Genomic DNA, 18,532 nt, shown 5'->3' with positions numbered 1-18,532 from the left:
GCATGCATGGGATAGGCATAAGGCTATCCTTCATATAAGATAGGGCCAGAGACTATTCATAGGATTCAGATATATTGGGCAGGCTAGATGGGCCAAATGGTTCTTATCTGCCGACACATTCTATGTTTCTATGTTTCTCTATCTCCCGGCACCGGTACATTGTAGAAGTCCGGTCCACATCAACTGTCTGCTGTACCTAGAAATCTACTGAATCCTCTCCTACGCAGATCATCAGAAATGATGACATTCATGAAGAGCGACCCTTCACTATGACACATTGAGGGGTATGGGAGCTCTGAATGGAGAGGGCCTGGGGGTTAATATAAAGCTGTTATTGATCGTTCATTAGGAAGACACATCAGTATTTATCATCATTGATCTGCAGGAAGGTGACTGAAGAAGTTCCCGGATGATATTGCAGCTCTGCAGTGATGGTGTGCGGTGTCTTCTCTGCACATCCAACCACCGTGACTGCAGAGTAAATAAATGTCTACAATAAAATCAACCTCATCAACTGGGCTCCCTCCCCCGCCATTTATACCAACCCCCCCCCCCTTCATAGGTCTCTGCCAGACTCACAGAATCTCTCCTATATACTCCACCCCCCACCTTTCCAAATACCGTCTCCTCCTTTCCCATCTCCATCCTTCTCCATTCTCTTACCCTCTCCACCCTTCATAACTCTATCTCCCTCTAACCCCCACTGCCCCCCCCACCCTTTTACTTCTCTTTCCCTCCTCATCCTCTCTCTTCATCCCACTATGTGCGCTTCTCCTCCTCCTCCACTCTCAAATCCTCCCTCTCCCCCCTTCTCGTTCACTTACTCTTCCCTCCTCTCTCTCCCCTCCTCGTTCATTAACTCTTCTCCACTTCCCCACTTTTCTCTCTCCCCTCCTCATTGCCTCACTCCTTCAATCTATCACCTCCACTCCTCCCTCCCCCCTCTTCCACCACTCCTCTCTCTCCCCTCCTCGATCACTCACTCCTTCCACCTCTCTCCTCCCTCCCCCCTCTTCCACCTCTCTCCTCCACTCCTCTCTCTCCCCTCCTCCTTCATTCACTCTTCACCCCTCTCCTCTCTCTCCCCTCCTCCTACATTCACTCTTCACCTCTCTCTTCCCCACTCCTCTTTCTCACCTTCTCGATCACTCACTCCTTCCACCTCTCTCCTCCCTCTCCCCACTCCTCTCTCCCCCCTTTCCTTGATCACTCACCCCTTCCAACTTTCTCCTCCGCTGTGCTCTCTCCCCACTCCTCTCTCACCTCCTCGATCACTCACCCCTTCCACCTCTATCCTCTAGTCCGCTCTCCCCACTCCTCTCTCTCCCCTCCTTGATTATTCTCTCCTTCTACCTCTCTCCTCCACTCCTCTCTTCCCCACTCCCTCGCTTTTCCTTTCTCTCACTCCTTCTCATTCTCTCTGTTTCCCCTCTTCTATCTCCATTGCTCCTCTCCCCCCCCCCCCACTTTCTCTCTCCTTACTCTTCTCTATCTCCCTCACTTCTCTTTTCTCCAACCCCTTCTCGTTCTCTCTCTTTCCCCTCCTCTATTCTCTCACCCCTCCTCGTTCTCTCCCCCCCCCTTCTAACTCCCTTGTATCCCTTTTCTCTCACCCCTCCTTGTTTTCTCTTATTCTCCTCCTCGTTCTCCCTCTTTCTTCTTTTCTCCCACCCCTTCTCGTTCTCTCTTTTCCCTCCTATAATCTTCCTCGCTTCTCTTTTGTCACCCCCTCTTCATTCTCTCTTTTTCTCCCTTCTATCTCCCTCACTCCTCTTTCTCTCACCCCTCCTTGTTTTTTTCTGTTCCTCTCCTCTATCTCCTTTGTTTCTCTTTTCTCTCACCCCTCTTTGTTCTCTCTCTCTTTCCCCTCCATGTTCTCCCTCCTTCTTCTTTTATTGCACCCCTCCTCGTTCCTCTCTTTCCCCCTCCTCTATCTCCTTGGCTCCTCCCCCCCATTCTCTCTCCTTACTCTCCTCTATCTCCCTTGCTCCTCTTTTCTATCACCTCTCCTCGTTCTCTCTCTTTTCCCTCCTCTATCTCCTTCGCTCCTCTTTTCTCTCACCCTCCTCTTTCTTTTTGTTCCCCTCCTCTATCTCCCTTCTCTTATCTCCCACCCCTCCTTGTCCTCTCTCTTTCCCCTCCTCTATCTCCCTCACTTTCTCACACCCCTCCTCGTTCTCTCTCATTCCCCTCCTCTATCTTCCTCTCTACTCTTTTTTCTCACCCCTCCTCGTTCTCTCTCATTCCCCTCCTCCTATCTCCCTCGCTCCTTTTTTCTGCCACCTCTCCTCATTCTTTCTCTTTCCCCTCCTCTCTCTCCCTCCCTCTTTTCCCTCACCCCTCCTCATTCTTTCTGTTCCTCTCCTCTATTTTCTTGGCTCCTTCTTTCCCCTCCCCCTCATTCTCTCTCCTTACTCTCCTCTATCTCACTTGCTCCTCTTTTCTGTCACCCCTCCTTGTTCTTTCTCTTTCCCCTCCTCTATCTCCCTCGCTCCTCTTTTCTCTCACCTCTCCTCGCTCTCTCTTTCCCCCCTTTCTATCTCCCTCACTCTTTTCTCAAGCTTTCTCTATCTCCCTTCTATGTTCCTCCTTCATGTTTCTTGCTGTCATTGTCCTTGCTTCCTTTTCTCTGCTCTGTCCCCCCCCCATTTTCCTGGCATTCTATTCATTATCGAGGTGCAGTAACAGGAGTCTCCCCCCCCCCATTTCCCTGGCATTCTATTCATTATCGAGGTGCAGTAACAGGAGTCTCCGTCCTCCCATTTTCCTTGCATTCTATTCATTAATGAGGTGCAGTAACAGGAATCCCCCCATTTCCCTGGCATTCTATTCATTATCGAGGTGCAGTAACAGGAGTCTTCCCCCCCCCCCATATTCCTGGCATTCTATTCATTATCGAGGTGCAGTAACAGGAGCCCCCCCCCATTTCCCTGGCATTCTGTTCATTATCGAGGTGCAGTAACAGGAGTCTCCCCCCCATTTTCCTGGCATTCTATTCATTATCGAGGTGCAGTAACAGGAGCCCCCCCCCCATTTCCCTGGCATTCTATTCATTATCGAGGTGCAGTAACAGGAGTCCCCCCCCCCCATTTTCCTGGCATTCTATTCATTATCGAGGTGCAGTAACAGGAGCCCCCCCCCATTTCCCTGGCATTCTATTCATTATCGAGGTGCAGTAACAGGAGTCTCCCCCCCATTTTCCTGGCATTCTATTCATTATCGAGGTGCAGTAACAGGAGCCCCCCCCCCATTTCCCTGGCATTCTATTCATTATCGAGGTGCAGTAACAGGAGTCCCCCCCCCCCCATTTTCCTGGCATTCTATTCATTATCGAGGTGCAGTAACAGGAGCCCCCCCCATTTCCCTGGCATTCTATTCATTATTGAGGTGCAGTAACAGGAGTCTCCCCCCCCCCCCATTTTCATGGCATTCTATTCATTATCGAGGTGCAGTAACAGGAGTCTCCCCCCCCCATTTTCCTGGCATTCTATTCATTATCGAGGTGCAGTAACAGGAATCCCCCCCCCCCCCCCCATTTCCCTGGCATTCTATTCATTATCGAGGTGCAGTAACAGGAGTCTCCCCCCCCCCATTTTCCTGGCATTCTATTCATTATCGAGGTGCAGTAACAGGAATCCCCCCCCCCCCCCATTTCCCTGGCATTCTATTCATTATCGAGGTGCAGTAACAGGAGTCTGGGGGTTCTCTGAGTTTCACCTTTGATTCCATTTTTGTCTTTCTCAGGATAGAACATTTGGGGGTGAACGTGGCTCTGCAGTTGTTGGTAGGGGTCCCTCTGGAGATGGTACACGGCACTCTGAGGATTGGATTTGTGTACTTTGCCGGTGTCCTGGCAGGTTAGTCCTATTAATGATGATTTCATGAGATGGAGACTCGTCCTGATTCCATTCTATTGCCGTCTGATAACACCCAATGGCAGATTTATCTCAATGTCTGACGTCTCCATCGCTTTCCGAGAGCCATTCAGCCTTTCATTGTACCATAAACTTCACAACCACAAATGGCAATTCATGTGACATGCAGTTCTGATTTCATTGTTCTGTGTCTCAGGGTCTCTGGCGGTGTCTCTGGCTGACATGACGGCCCCCGTGGTTGGATCTTCTGGCGGAGTGTACGCCATCATATCCGCTCATCTGGCCAACATTGTAATGGTGAGCTCCCTCTCCTACATCAATGATGTTGGTGGGCTTTGTGGGTGTGTATATATATATATATATATATACAAAAGTATTGGGACGCCGGCCTTTACACACACATCAACTTTAATGGCATCCCAGTCTTAGTCCGTAGGGTTCAATATTGAGTTGGCTCCGCCCTTTGCAGCTATAACAGCTTCAACTCTTCCGGGAAGGCCGTCCACAAGGTTTAGGAGTGTCTATGGGAATGTTTCACCATTCTTCCAGAAGGACATTTGTGAGGTCAGGCACTGATGTTGGACAAGAAGGTCTGGCTTGCAATCTCCACTCTTATTTATCTCAAAGATGTTCTGTCAATTTGAGGTCAGGACTCTGTGCAGGTCAGTCATGTTCCTCCACCCCAAACTCACTCATCCATGTCTTTATGGACCTGGCTTTGTGCACTGGTGTGCAGTCATGTTGGAACAGGGAGGGGCCATCCCCAAACTCCTCCCACAAAGTTGGGAGCATGAAATTATCCAAAATGTCTTGGTATGCTGACACCTTAAGAGTTCCCTTCACTGGAACTAAGGGGCCAAACCCAACCCCTGAAAAACACCCCCACACCGTAACCCCCCTCCAGCAAATGAATTGGACCAGTGCACAAAGCAAGGTCCATAAAGATATGGATGAGTAGGTTGGGGTGGAGGAACTTGACTGGCCTGCACAGAGTCCTGACCTCAACCTGATAGGACACCTTTGGGATGAATTAGAGCGGAGACTGCCAGCCAGGCCTTCTCATCCAACATCAGTGCCTGACCTCAATAATGTGCTTCTGGAAGAATGGTGAGACATTCCCATAGACACTCCTAAACCTTGTGGACGGCCTTCCCAGAATAGTTGAAGCTGTTATAGCTGCAAAGGGTGGGCCAACTCAATATTTAACCCTACGGACTAAGACTGGGATGCAATTAGAGTTCATGTGTGTGTAAAGGCCGGCGTCCCATATAGTATATAAACTGATGAAAAGGACGGGTAGTTCTGTTACCCCAGCTGTCATCTCCAGGGGGTGATGGCTGCAGATGAGTTCTTCTTCTTTGCTGGAATGAGTGAAGCTGTATGTGGGGGAAGTGGAGGGAGTTGCACCCCTCTTGGCGGTGTTATGGGGTCTTTGAAGATATATTTGGGGCTGCCATAGTAACTGTGACTAATTTCCCCCCTAGAACTGGTCCGGGATGAAGTGTCAGTTCAAGGTCCTCCGGATGTCCTTTGCCTTAATATGCAGTAAGTACAATCACCTGTATGCCTGCTGACACTGACCTGAAGAGCTAGCAATCCATTTCTAGTAAATCTGTATACATGGAGAAGTCTGCAGGGATGGGCGCTGATCTCATCCTCCTCTGATGTAATCAGACACGCAGAGTCAGATGAGTGAGATTCACACTTGGCAGAAGCCCCGTGGTAAACACCTTTCACGCGTTGCGTCCCACGCGTCACCCACACAGTCAGGCTGCCTGGCGCTGAGTAAGAGAACGTCGTGACCAGGACTGCCAGGAATAACCACACACACACACATATATATATATATACTGACACACACACACCGATATATATATATATATATATATATATATATATATATACTGGCACACACACACCTATATATATACTGACACACACACACACATATATATATATATATACTGGTGCACACACACACATATATATATACTGACACACACACACACATATATATATATATATATATATACTGGCGCACACACACACACACACATATATATATATATATACTGGCGCACACACACACACACATATATATATATATATATATATATATAGATTGGCACACACACACATATACATACTGGTATACTGGTGTACACACACAAACACACATATATATATATATATATTGGCACGCACATACATATATATATGTATACTGGCAGTATATGCCTCCTCTGTATGTTGTAGAGGGTCCCGCTGATTAGAAGCTCCTCTCAGCCCCCATTGGTTTATACTGGGGGGGTCTCTCTAACCTCTCCGGGGGGATTGCAGCGTCTCTGGGGGGATTGCAGTAGATATGACGGGTACAGCGATGTTCAGTCCCGGTTCTGTAGGAGATGATTGGAGGAGATCTGCGTGTTTTGTGTGTCTATGGGAAGATTCTGCATCTCCCTCTTCATAAATCATTCTCCCTCTGCAAGGACATTATCCATCCAATGACATCATCCCATGTAGCTGGGATCCACAGAGAAGGAGGAGGCTGCCCCCTGCTGGAGACTGATGGGACGTTGGGAGTTCAGGGAATGACTTTAGGTATCCAAGGAGATAAAAGCATTTAATACTTTGTGCTTTTATTGTAAATAATAGTCATTTAAAATTCAGCTTATATATAACATATACATTTCATATAACGATCCCCTGTACAGCTGCACTCAGATTGGGCGAGGGAGTTACATAGTAGTTGAGGTCGAATAAAGACAATATTCCATCCAGTTCCCCCTGTGTAGGTGTGTGTGGCTGTAATCATCTCTCATACCCCTGAATGTTCTGATCCTTGAGATGTAAGTCTAAGAGTCTTTTGAAAGCCACCATACTACCCGCAGAAACCACCTCTTGTGGTAGAGAGTTCCACAATCTTGTAGCCCTAACAGTAAAGAACCCCCCACGTTGCCTGAGGTTAAAACGCTTCTCCTCTAATCTCATTGTATGCCCTCGAGTCCTCATGCAATCCTTTCAACTGAACAGCTTTTTTTCTAAGCCTAGATCCCCATTGAGATATTTAAAAATTGCTATCATGTCCCCCCTCAGGCGTCTCTTCTCCAGGGAGAATAAATCGAGCGATTGTAGACGCTCTTCATAATCAAGGTCCTCCAATCCCCTAATTAGTTTAGTTGCCCTTCTCTGGACTCTCTCCAGCTCCAACACATCCCTCCTGAGGACTGGCGACCAGAACTGGACAGAATACTCCAGATGCGGTGGGACCAGAGTTTTATAAAGTGGAAGGATTATAGTCTTATCTCTGGAATACATCCCTTTCTTTATACATGCTAATATTCTGCTGGCTTTTGGCAGCTACCGCTTGACATTGCATGCTGTTGCCTAATCTATCATCAACCAAGACTCCCAGATCTTTCTCCATTTTTGATTCCCCCAAGGGTTCCCCTCCTAACGTGTATTGTGATTTTATGTTTTTAGTCCCCAAGTGCAAAACCTTACACTTCTCCACGTTAAACCTCATTTGCCAAGTCGTTGCCCACTCTGTTATTTTGTCCAGGTCATTCTGCAGGATATCTGCTTCATGTTGTGAAGTTATTGCCCTGCCCAATTTTGTGTCATCTGCAAAAACTGATATCGAACTCCTGATCCCGACCTCAATGTTGTTTATGAATAAATTGAACAAGGTTGGTCCTAGGACTGAGCCCTGGGGCACCCCGCTTACCACCTCAGACCAGTCTGAGTATGTGCTGTTTATTACCACCCTTTGGACACTCCCTTTTAGCCAGTTCCGTATCCAAGAGCAAACCCTGCTGTCGATACCTGCAGACCTTATTTTATAAATTAAGCGTTTGTGGGGAATTGTATCAAACGCCTTAGCGAAATCCAAGTACACCACATCCACTGGTCTCCCCCTATCTAGCTCACAGCTCACCTCCTCTTAGAATGCTAATAGATTGGTTTGACAAGAACGCCCATTTGTAAACCCGTGCTGATTACTGCTGATGATGTTGTTGTCCTTAGCAAACTCTACGATATAGTCCCTTATCATCCCCTCCAGAAGTTTACATACTACTGATGTCATTACATTCATTATTTTCCTCAAAAGAGAGAAGCTTGTATGAAATCTTTGCAAGTTTATTAAAAATAAAAAGGGAAATCCCATGTACATAAGTATTCACACCCTTTGCCATGTACATAAGTATTCACCCCCTTTGCTGAATACTTTGGTGAAGCTCCTTTGGCCCCAATTCCAGCCTCCAGTATTTCTGAGTATGATGCTACAAGCTTGGCACTCCTATTTTTGGGCAGTTTCTCCCATTCTTCTTTGCAGGACCTCTCGAGCTCCATCAGGTTGGATGGGGGAGGGTCGGTGCGCAGCCATTTTCAGATCTCTCCAGAGATGTTCAATCGGGTTCAAGTCTGGGCTCTGGCTGGGCCACTCAAGGACATTCACAGAATTGTCCCGTAGCCACTCCTTTGTTATCTTGACTGTGTGCTTAGGGTCATTGTCCTGTTGGAAGATGAACCTTCACCCCAGTCTGAGGTCCAGAGCGCTCTGGAGGAGGTTTTCATCAAGGATGTCTCTGTACATTGCTGCATTCATCTTTCCCTCCATCCTGACTAGTCTCCCAGTTCCTGCCGCTGAAAAACATCCCCACAGCATGATGCTGCCACCACCATGCTTCACAGTAGGGATGGTATTGGTCAGGTGATGGGCGGTGCCTGGTTTCCTCCAGACATGACGCTCGCCATTCAGGCCAAAGAGTTCAATCTTTGTTTCATCAGAGCAGAGAATTTTGTTTCTCATGGTCTGAGAGTCCTTCAGGTGTCTTTTGGGAAACTCCAGGCGTGCTGTCATGTGACTTTTACTGAGGAGTGGCTTCTGTCTGGCCACACCCATACAGGCCTGATTGGTGGAGTGCAGAGATGGTTGTTCTTCTGGAAGGTTCTCCTCTCTCCACAAAGAAACGCTGGAGCTCTGTCAGAGTGACCATTGGGTTCTTGGTCACCTCCCTGACTAAGACCCCCCTCCCCCGATCGCTCAGTTTGGCCGGGCGGCCGCTCTAGGAAGAGTCCTGGTGGTTCCAAACTTCTCCCATTTACAGATGATGGAGGCCACTGTGCTCATTGGGACCTTCAATGCTGCAGAAATGTTTCTGTACCCTTTCCCCGATCTGTGCCTCCATACAATCCTGTCTCCGAGGTCTACAGAAGATTCCTTGGACTTCATGGCTTGGTTTGTGCTCTGACATGCACTGTTACCTGGGACCTTCTATAGACAGGTGTGTGCCTTTCCATATCATGTCCAATCAACTGAATTTACCACAGGTGGACTCCAATCAAGTTGTAGAAACATCTCAAGGATGATCAGTGGAAACAGGATGCAGCTGAGCTTAATTCTGAGTGTCAAGGCAAAGGGTGTGAATACTTATGTACATGGCAAAGGGTGTGAATACTTATGTACATGGGATTTTTTTATTTTTAATAAATTTGCAAAGATTTCAAACAAACTTCTCTCACGTTGTCATTATGGGGGATTGGTTGTAGAATTTTGAGGAAAATAATGAATTGAATCCATTTAGGAATAAGGCTGTAACATAAAATGTGGAAGAAGTGAAGCGCTGTGAATACTTTTTTTGGGTGGATTTCTTCCAGTCCAGTCCAGTCAGGCATGTGACGCCCCTCCAGCCTGTGTCTTAGAATAAGAGGGAGGTGAAGCCTCCAATTATCTACATGTAATATCCCGCCCCATTGTGTTTAGCGGATAAGTGGGCATGGAGGGGGAGGGAGGGAGTGGGCTGTCATTGTGTATACGCCCACATGTGTGACTTTATAGTCACATGGGCTGCTCAGATGTGATAGGGAGGAAATGCTCAGCGTAGAAACTCACTGAAAACTGAGCATGTGCAGAGCTGCCAACACTGCCCTGCAAAATCCCCAACTGCATTGGGGACATGGACAGAAGGGGGAGTTAGAGAGCAGCAGGATCAACCAGGTTTTTTGCAGAATACAGAAAAGGAATGTCATAGTGATGAGGAGTATGGACTGCAAGGAATACGCCATTTATTCATCGTTTTTTATGATGGGGGTTTAGTGAGACTTTAACCCTTCTTTGTTTGTAACCCTTCTTTCTCTCTGCAGTGAGTTTTGAGTTTGGCAGAGCCGTGTGGCTGAGATTCTACCCATCGGCTTATCCTCCGTGCCCTCATCCCAGTTTTGTGGCCCACCTTGGCGGGGTTCTGGTCGGCATTACACTGGGAGTGGTCGTTCTCAGGAACTTTGAGCAGAGACTCCAGGAACAGTCCCTCTGGTGGATCTTTCTCAGCAGTTACATCATGTTCGTGGCATTTGCTGTATTATGGAATGTCTTCGCCTTCTCCATGCCGGGGCTGAGATTACCGCCACTGCCTTAGGAGTAAAGGACGAGCTGCATGGTCAACAGCGACCCCTGACCACTACACCCACCTCCGACCATGAGGTCCCACCAAGCTGGCCAGCCGTACCTAGAGCTGGTTTCAACCAACAAGCCATCTTCTCCAATGTTCTCTGACTAGAAGACTTCAGAGGGTCTGGAATCCCGATTAAGGCTTGGAGGAAGATACTGATAACGAGGTGCTATGACATCTACAAATATTCACTGACTTAGATTTATATCTGCATCGCCATCAAGCTTATTTTTATATGTGAGATGAATGTACAGCCAGGAACTCCATCCAGAGCGGAGTATGGAACGGAGGGGTCTGGACAGTCACATGTCTGATGTATGGGGAGGTCAGCTCATTCACATCCTCCATGTTCTGCTGTACTTCTATAGACCGGATGAGGTGTCGCTGTGAACACACGTCATAGTTGTGGAATATGGCGTTATTCATAGACCTTGGTGTGACACTTCTGACGCAAGCTCCCAGGGGACGTCAACTGATAAGTCAGCGCTCTGTGTATCTGTGATGATCTGTTATCCATGATGGACACAAGAATCAAAAAAATAGGTCACCTGTAGAAGAGGTCTTTATTGACCCACCTTTCTGGCAATCCGTGACCCATCTTTACATCTTGGAGTATTTGATCCTCATCTGACTTGATTCCCCCACCAGCCACTTTATTCCTCCCACCGGCCTATGTCTTGTAGAAACACACAAGCTGGTAGAAGAAACCACAGTGGTTGGAGAGGGGGAGCAGATACTCTGCACACCTGAAAGTGTGTAAGACCAGCACGGGGGGGGGGCGTCAGGGGAGTGGCAGAGTGGCCAGGGAGCAGAGAAGAAGAAGCAGTGGCGGGGGGCAGAGAAGAGGAAGCAGTGCTGGGGGGGGGGGGCAGAGGAGAGGCAGCGGTGGTCGGGGGGGGGGGGCAGAGAAGGCATGGCAGTGTTCGGGGGCAGAGAAGGGGTGGCAGTGGCGGGGGGTAGAGGAGAGGCAGCAGTGGCAGGGGGGCAGAGGATAGGTGGCAGTGGGCGGGGAGGGTAGAGGAGTGGTGGCAGTGGTTGAGGGGGCAGAGGAGGAATGGCAGTGGTGGGGGGGGGGCAGAGGAGGGGCGGCAGTGGTCAAGGGGGGGGGCAGAGGAGGAATGGCAGTGGCTGGGGGGGGCAGAGGAGAGGCGGCAGTGGAGGGGTGGCAGTGGTCAAGGGGGGGCAGAGGAGGGACAGCGGTGGTCGGGGGGGACAGAGGAGGGGTGGCAGTGGTCGGGGGGGCAGAGGAGGGACGGCAGTGGTCTGGGGGGCAGAGGAGGGGTGGCAGTGGTCGGGGGGCAGAGGAGGAGTTGCTCTTCCTTACATGGGTCCCTGGAAAGGTAGGTACTTTGCTTTGATAATGAGGCAATGATTAGAACTAGAGTAGACAAAGGTCCAGTATAAATGTAAGGTGAGATATTCCCTGATGACTGGTTCTCTTTATAGGTGCCCATACACCTACCACTCTGACCCAGTCCTATTCATTACAAGTCTCTTCCATGTGGGGGCGCACTTCAATCAGCTTATTGAAGGAGAGGAAACCATCTGGTCCTGGAAATTATTGTTCAAATGTAACATTTGCTGTCATTTAACATTTCTATTTCAGCTCGATATTCTCACCGGGGGAAGTCTTCTTCATGAACGTCTCAGTGGAAATGATTGTCATGTCCTGTCTTCTTGTCCCCAGCCCGGAATGGGCTGGAGTAATGTATCGCCTGCACTGGCTGGAGAGATGTACAAACTCTTATTTTTCTACAGAGTGCCATAAGAAAATAAAGACAATGTAATACAGAACGTTACATTGTGTGTGGACACTTCATCATTTCACTGGAAGGGGAACATTTACAGGTCAGGAGTCACATTCTCATAGCCGGGACCTAACCTCCTAATCCCAACTCACACCGCACATAGGGAATACACCACTGCCAGCACCACCATCCAAATGTCAATCTACTAACCTAGACCCGGTCTCCGGATATTCATCTGACACAGGTCCCTTGTATCACAGATACATCAGGACTAATCTACCCAGGGCTGACCTCTTCTCAGGTGTGAGGAACCAGGTCCTCTTCTATAGTTCCCTCTATTCCAGATGGTGGGACTTAGATATTCTCCTCTATTCTGGATATTGGGATTTAGAATATTCTCCTCTATTCTGGATATTGGGATTTAGAATATTCTCCTCTATTCCAGATATTGGGATTTAGAATATTCTCCTCTATTCCAGATGGTGGGATTTAGAACATTCTCCTCTATTCCAGATATTGGGATTTAGAATATTCTCCTCTATACCGGATATTGGGATTTAGAATATTCTCCTCTATTCCAGATGGTGGGATTTAGAATATTCTCCTCTATACCGGATATTGGGATTTAGAATATTCTCCTCTATTCTAGATGGCGGGATTTAGAATATTCTCCTCTATTCTAGATATTGGGATTTAGAATATTCTCCTCTATTCTAGATGGTGGGACTTAGAATATTCTCCTCTATTCTAGATGGTGGGATTTAGAATATTCTCCTCTATTCTAGATGGTGGGATTTAGAATATTCTCCTCTATTCTAGATGGTGGGATTTAGAATAATCTCCTCTATTCTGGATATTGGGATTTAGAATATTCTCCTCTATTCTAGATGGTGGGACTTAGAATATTCTCCTCTATTCCGGATATTGGGATTTAGAATATTCTCTTCTATTCTAGATGGTGGGATTTAGAATATTCTCCTCTATTCTGGATATTGGAACTTAGAATATTCTAGATGGTGGGATTTAGAATATTCTCCTCTATTCCGGATATTGGGATTTAGAATATTCTCTTCTATTCTAGATGGTGGGATTTAGAATATTCTCCTCTATACCGGATATTGGGATTTAGAATATTCTCCTCTATTCTAGATGGCGGGATTTAGAATATTCTCCTCTATTCTAGATATTGGGATTTAGAATATTCTCCTCTATTCTAGATGGTGGGACTTAGAATATTCTCCTCTATTCCGGATATTGGGATTTAGAATATTCTCTTCTATTCTAGATGGTGGGATTTAGAATATTCTCCTCTATTCTGGATATTGGGATTTAGAATATTCTCCACTATTCTGGATGGTGGGACTTGGAATAATTTTGGTGTTTCGGCTCGTACCCAATGTATAGGAGATAGGAGGATGGGAACATTTGGCGGCAGATCGTCCTGCCTCATGGCTCAGGTAGTTGGGGTGTCTCTATTCTGTGGAAAGTTCTGGAGATGTGATGGAATCCTGGGGCTGGCAGCTCATTATTTCCTTGTATTGTACAATGTGGGGGATGACACTGAGACCAATCTGAATCAGACATCTCCTCCAGCCAGGTAGGTGGTTTGGAGGGTTTGTAGTCAACCAATGACCCAGCAGAGATTCTGGAGCCGCAGGTTCAAGGCTCGGTGTCTCTTTATGTATTTGCAGCAGATTCATACCTGAACTATGAGAAGAAACACTTTGGTGTGATGGCTCAGAGAGTAAGGATTCAGCCTGGTGTGATGGCGACATGAGTTCTAATCCCTCTGGTGGAGGTTGGTGAGTGTCCCAGGTGCTGTGCCTGAGCCCCCTGTTGGTGGAACAGGGTAGTGAGGAATGTTTCATGTCAGCTAGCTGGGGATTCAGGCCACAAAAAAAGTCCCTGCTTTCGGGATAGGCTGCCCCAGCAAGACAGCCTACTCTATTTATATGTTGCAGTGATATCACAGACCATGGACGGAATAGGAAGGGTGTCCACAACCTCATGTGATCCCTACACATGTTACAGGCCTGTGGGGACATCACTCAGGGGCCCCAGCTTGGTTGTACACGCCCTTCATCACATTCTTATTCTCTGACCCATTCATGTCCGCCCAATTCACCCAGAGATTCGAACTCAGGTCTACACCACCCTGGTCACTGTTCTTATCCACTGAGCTACTTACCTCTGCTCACCTCCCTTCTCCTATTCCAGGAGGACACAGAGAACACTCCATACTAAAAGATAGAGACCAGAACCTGCCAGGAGATCACCAACCTGCTTGTGGCTCAACGATTTATTACATGACACAGCCCCAGCATCAGTCTGAAGACCGGGGTTCAAATCCCACTGCTGGCAGTTTTTTTCCCAGGGTATATGAAAGCATAGAGCATCGCAGTGTGAGGACCTCTGTGCCGGGTTCCAGCATAGAGCATCGCAGTGTGAGGACCTCTGTGCTGGGTTCCAGCATAGAGCATCGCAGTGTGAGCCTCTGTGCCGGGTTCCAGCATAGAGCATCGCAGTGTGAGAGCCTCTGTGCCGGGTTCCAGCATAGAGCATCGCAGTGTGAGAACCTCTGTGCCGGGTTCCAGCATCGCAGTGTGAGGACCTCTGTGCCGGGTTCCAGCATAGAGCATCGCAGTGTGAGGACCTCTGTGCCGGGTTCCAGCATAGAGCATCGCAGTGTGAGGACCTCTGTGCCGGGTTCCAGCATAGAGCATCGCAGTGTGAGGACCTCTGTGCCGGGTTCCAGCATAGAGCATCGTAGTGTGAGGACCTCTGTGCCGGGTTCCAGCATAGAGCATCGCAGTGTGAGGACCTCTGTGCCGGGTTCCAGCATAGAGCATCGCAGTGTGAGGACCTCTGTGCTGGGTTCCAGCATAGAGCATCGCAGTGTGAGAGCCTCTGTGCCGGGTTCCAGCATAGAGCATCGCAGTGTGAGAACCCCTGTGCCGGGTTCCAGCATCGCAGTGTGAGGACCTCGGTGCCGGGTTCCAGCATAGAGCATCGCAGTGTGAGGACCTCTGTGCCGGGTTCCAGCATAGAGCTACGCAGTGTGAGAACCTCGGTGCCAGGTTCCAGCGTAGAGCTACGCAGTGTGAGAACCTCGGTGCCGGGTTCCAGCGTAGAGCATCGCAGTGTGAGAACCTCTGTGCCGGGTTCCAGCATAGAGCATCGCAGTGTGAGGACCTCTGTGCCGGGTTCCAGCATAGAGCATCGCAGTGTGAGAACCTCGGTGCCGGGTTCCAGCGCAGAGCATCGCAGTGTGAGAACCTCGGTGCCGGGTTCCAGCATAGAGCATCGCAGTGTGAGGACCTCTGTGCCGGGTTCCAGCATAGAGCATCGCAGTGTGAGGACCTCTGTGCCGGGTTCCAGCATCGCAGTGTGAGGACCTCTGTGCCGGGTTCCAGCATCGCAGTGTGAGGACCTCTGTGCCGGGTTCCAGCATCGCAGTGTGAGGACCTCTGTGCCGGGTTCCAGCATAGAGCATCGCAGTGTGAGGACCTCTGTGCCGGGTTCCAGCATAGAGCATCGCAGTGTGAGGACCTCTGTGCCGGGTTCCAGCATAGAGCATCGCAGTGTGAGGACCTCTGTGCCGGGTTCCAGCATAGAGCATCGCAGTGTGAGGACCTCTGTGCCGGGTTCCAGCATAGAGCATCGCAGTGTGAGGACATCTGTGCCGGGTTCCAGCATAGAGCATCGCAGTGTGAGGACCTCTGTGCCGGGTTCCAGCATAGAGCATCGCAGTGTGAGGACCTCTGTGCCGGGTTCCAGCATAGAGCATCGCAGTGTGAGGACCTTTGTGCCGGGTTCCAGCATAGAGCATCGCAGTGTGAGGACCTCTGTGCCGGGTTCCAGCATCGCAGTGTGAGGACCTCTATGCCGGGTTCCAGCATAGAGCATCGCAGTGTGAGGACCTCTGTGCCGGGTTCCAGCATAGAGCATCGCAGTGTGAGGACCTCTGTGCCGGGTTCCAGCATCGCAGTGTGAGGACCTCTGTGCCGGGTTCCAGCATAGAGCATCGCAGTGTGAGGACCTCTGTGCCGGGTTCCAGCATAGAGCATCGCAGTGTGAGGACCTCTGTGCCGGGTTCCAGCATAGAGCATCGCAGTGTGAGGACATCTGTGCCGGGTTCCAGCATAGAGCATCGCAGTGTGAGGACCTCTGTGCCGGGTTCCAGCATAGAGCATCGCAGTGTGAGGACCTCTGTGCCGGGTTCCAGCATAGAGCATCGCAGTGTGAGGACCTTTGTGCCGGGTTCCAGCATAGAGCATCGCAGTGTGAGGACCTCTGTGCCGGGTTCCAGCATCGCAGTGTGAGGACCTCTGTGCCGGGTTCCAGCATCGCAGTGTGAGGACCTCTATGCCGGGTTCCAGCATAGAGCATCGCAGTGTGAGGACCTCTGTGCCGGGTTCCAGCATAGAGCATCGCAGTGTGAGGACCTCTGTGCCGGGTTCCAGCATAGAGCATCGCAGTGTGAGGACCTCTGTGCCGGGTTCCAGCATCGCAGTGTGAGGACCTCTGTGCCGGGTTCCAGCATCGCAGTGTGAGGACCTCTATGCCGGGTTCCAGCATAGAGCATCGCAGTGTGAGGACCTCTGTGCCGGGTTCCAGCATAGAGCATCGCAGTGTGAGGACCTCTGTGCCGGGTTCCAGCATAGAGCATCGCAGTGTGAGGACCTCTGTGCCGGGTTCCAGCATAGAGCATCGCAGTGTGAGGACCTCTGTGCCGGGTTCCAGCATAGAGCATCGCAGTGTGAGGACCTCTGTGCCGGGTTCCAGCATAGAACATCGCAGTGTGAGGACCTCTGTGCCGGGTTCCAGCATAGAGCATCACAGTGTGAGGACCTCTGTGCCGGGTTCCAGCATAGAGCATCGCTGTGTGAGGACCTCTGTGCCAGGTTCCAGCATAGAGCATCGCAGTGTGAGGACCTCTGTGCCGGGTTCCAGCATAGAACATCGCAGTGTGAGGACCTCTGTGCCGGGTTCCAGCATAGAGCATCGCAGTGTGAGAACCTCTGTGCCGGGTTCCAGCATAGAGCATCGCTGTGTGAGGACCTCTGTGCCGGGTTCCAGCATAGAGCATCGCAGTGTGAGGACCTCTGTGCCGGGTTCCAGCATAGAGCATCGCAGTGTGAGAACCTCGGTGCCGGGTTCCAGCATCGCAGTGTGAGGACCTCTGTGCCGGGTTCCAGCATAGAGCATCGCAGTGTGAGAACCTCTGTGCCGGGTTCCAGCATAGAGCATCGCAGTGTGAGGACCTCTGTGCCGGGTTCCAGCATCGCAGTGTGAGTTTGTGGATGTGTGGTGGTAGGTTGTGGATCGGTGGCAGTAGGTTGTGGATCGGTGGTGGTAGTAGCTTGGGGATCTGTGGCAGTAGCTTGGGGATCTAGAAGATGTTCTATACCGGGCAGTGAAGAGTCAGGAGAACTGGAACATCCACAAAGCAGAAACTTTATTTGGGAAATGGACAGATGACATTACGGACACTGCAGACCAATGACAGAGGATACAGTATATATATCATCTATATAACGATGTCACACTTTAATGAGATGTGTAAGATACACAAGCAGAGCATCTGAAATGTTGGACCCTGGGCAGCAGAGGGGGGCATCTGCATAATAAACCCGCCCACCACACTGTACTGTCCAATCACCTCCTCAGCAATGAAGTACATGGTACAACAGTGCAATCATCCATTTCTAATAATAAAGTGACTCCACCTCTGTTGCACTATACTTCACTCTGATTGGCTGTGTCTGTGTGTTGTCGGGGGGATTCTATAAACTACGGGAAACGCTCGGCCTCCCACGGCTTGAGAAGGTCATAAATAATGAGGAAAATCTGGCCTATAAATGAGGGATCTGTGACACGTCACTGGGAATAAAATATTACAGAAAATAAAGATACAATAGTGCAATGGCCAGAGTTACAGGACCCCCCCCCCCCCCCCCGGGTCAGCCTGCCTATAGAGGGCGCTCTGCTGTGACATATGAAATGCATACGGTATTCCTTCATTTCCACCGGCCTTTCCTACAATACTGGGGGGACTGGGGCTCCTAATACCAGATACTGGGTAAGGGAAACTCCCAGTATTCCACAGTGACCCCAATTAAGTTACATGATGGGGGACACCGCCTTTACTGCCCATGGCAACCACAGCCTTCCATGTACGTCTGGTTGCTATGGGCAATGCAGACAGTTCTATTATCAGACATTTGGTAAACAGACCTCTAGTGCTTTATACTTGACAGACTCCGAGGAGCCAACGACTTCTTCAGTGTGTCCTCATTCAGAAGCCAATGAGGACAGTGTAGTGTAGTGTATAGCCGTTCTATTAGTGTCAGGAGTGAAGATTCTCGTCCCCTGTACTGTGGGTAAGATAATATTTCTGCACACACCCCACCGCAATCCTCACCCGTTCTCTCATGGAATGTACGGACACCACCAA

General features: G+C 49.5%; 1 protein-coding gene across 3 annotated transcripts in view; it reads left to right on the top strand.

Moving 5' to 3' along the window:
* Positions 1-10,443, top strand: part of RHBDL3 (rhomboid like 3) — a 45,410-nt gene extending 34,967 nt beyond the window's left edge. For all 3 annotated transcript variants that reach the window (XM_082272583.1, XM_082272582.1, XM_082272581.1), the window contains 4 exons: positions 3,745-3,857; positions 4,072-4,172; positions 5,360-5,420; positions 10,023-10,443. In XM_082272583.1, coding sequence (XP_082128709.1) covers positions 3,745-3,857; positions 4,072-4,172; positions 5,360-5,420; positions 10,023-10,294 — 547 coding nt within the window. In that variant the 3' untranslated portion in view covers positions 10,295-10,443. The remainder of the gene's footprint in view (positions 1-3,744; positions 3,858-4,071; positions 4,173-5,359; positions 5,421-10,022) is intronic.
* Positions 10,444-18,532: the final 8,089 nt, after the last annotated feature.

Source organism: Pelophylax lessonae (genome assembly GCF_965119305.1).
Source record: "Pelophylax lessonae genome assembly, chromosome: 11".
NCBI lineage: Eukaryota > Metazoa > Chordata > Amphibia > Anura > Ranidae > Pelophylax > Pelophylax lessonae.
This window is presented reverse-complemented; position numbering and strand designations above follow the sequence as displayed.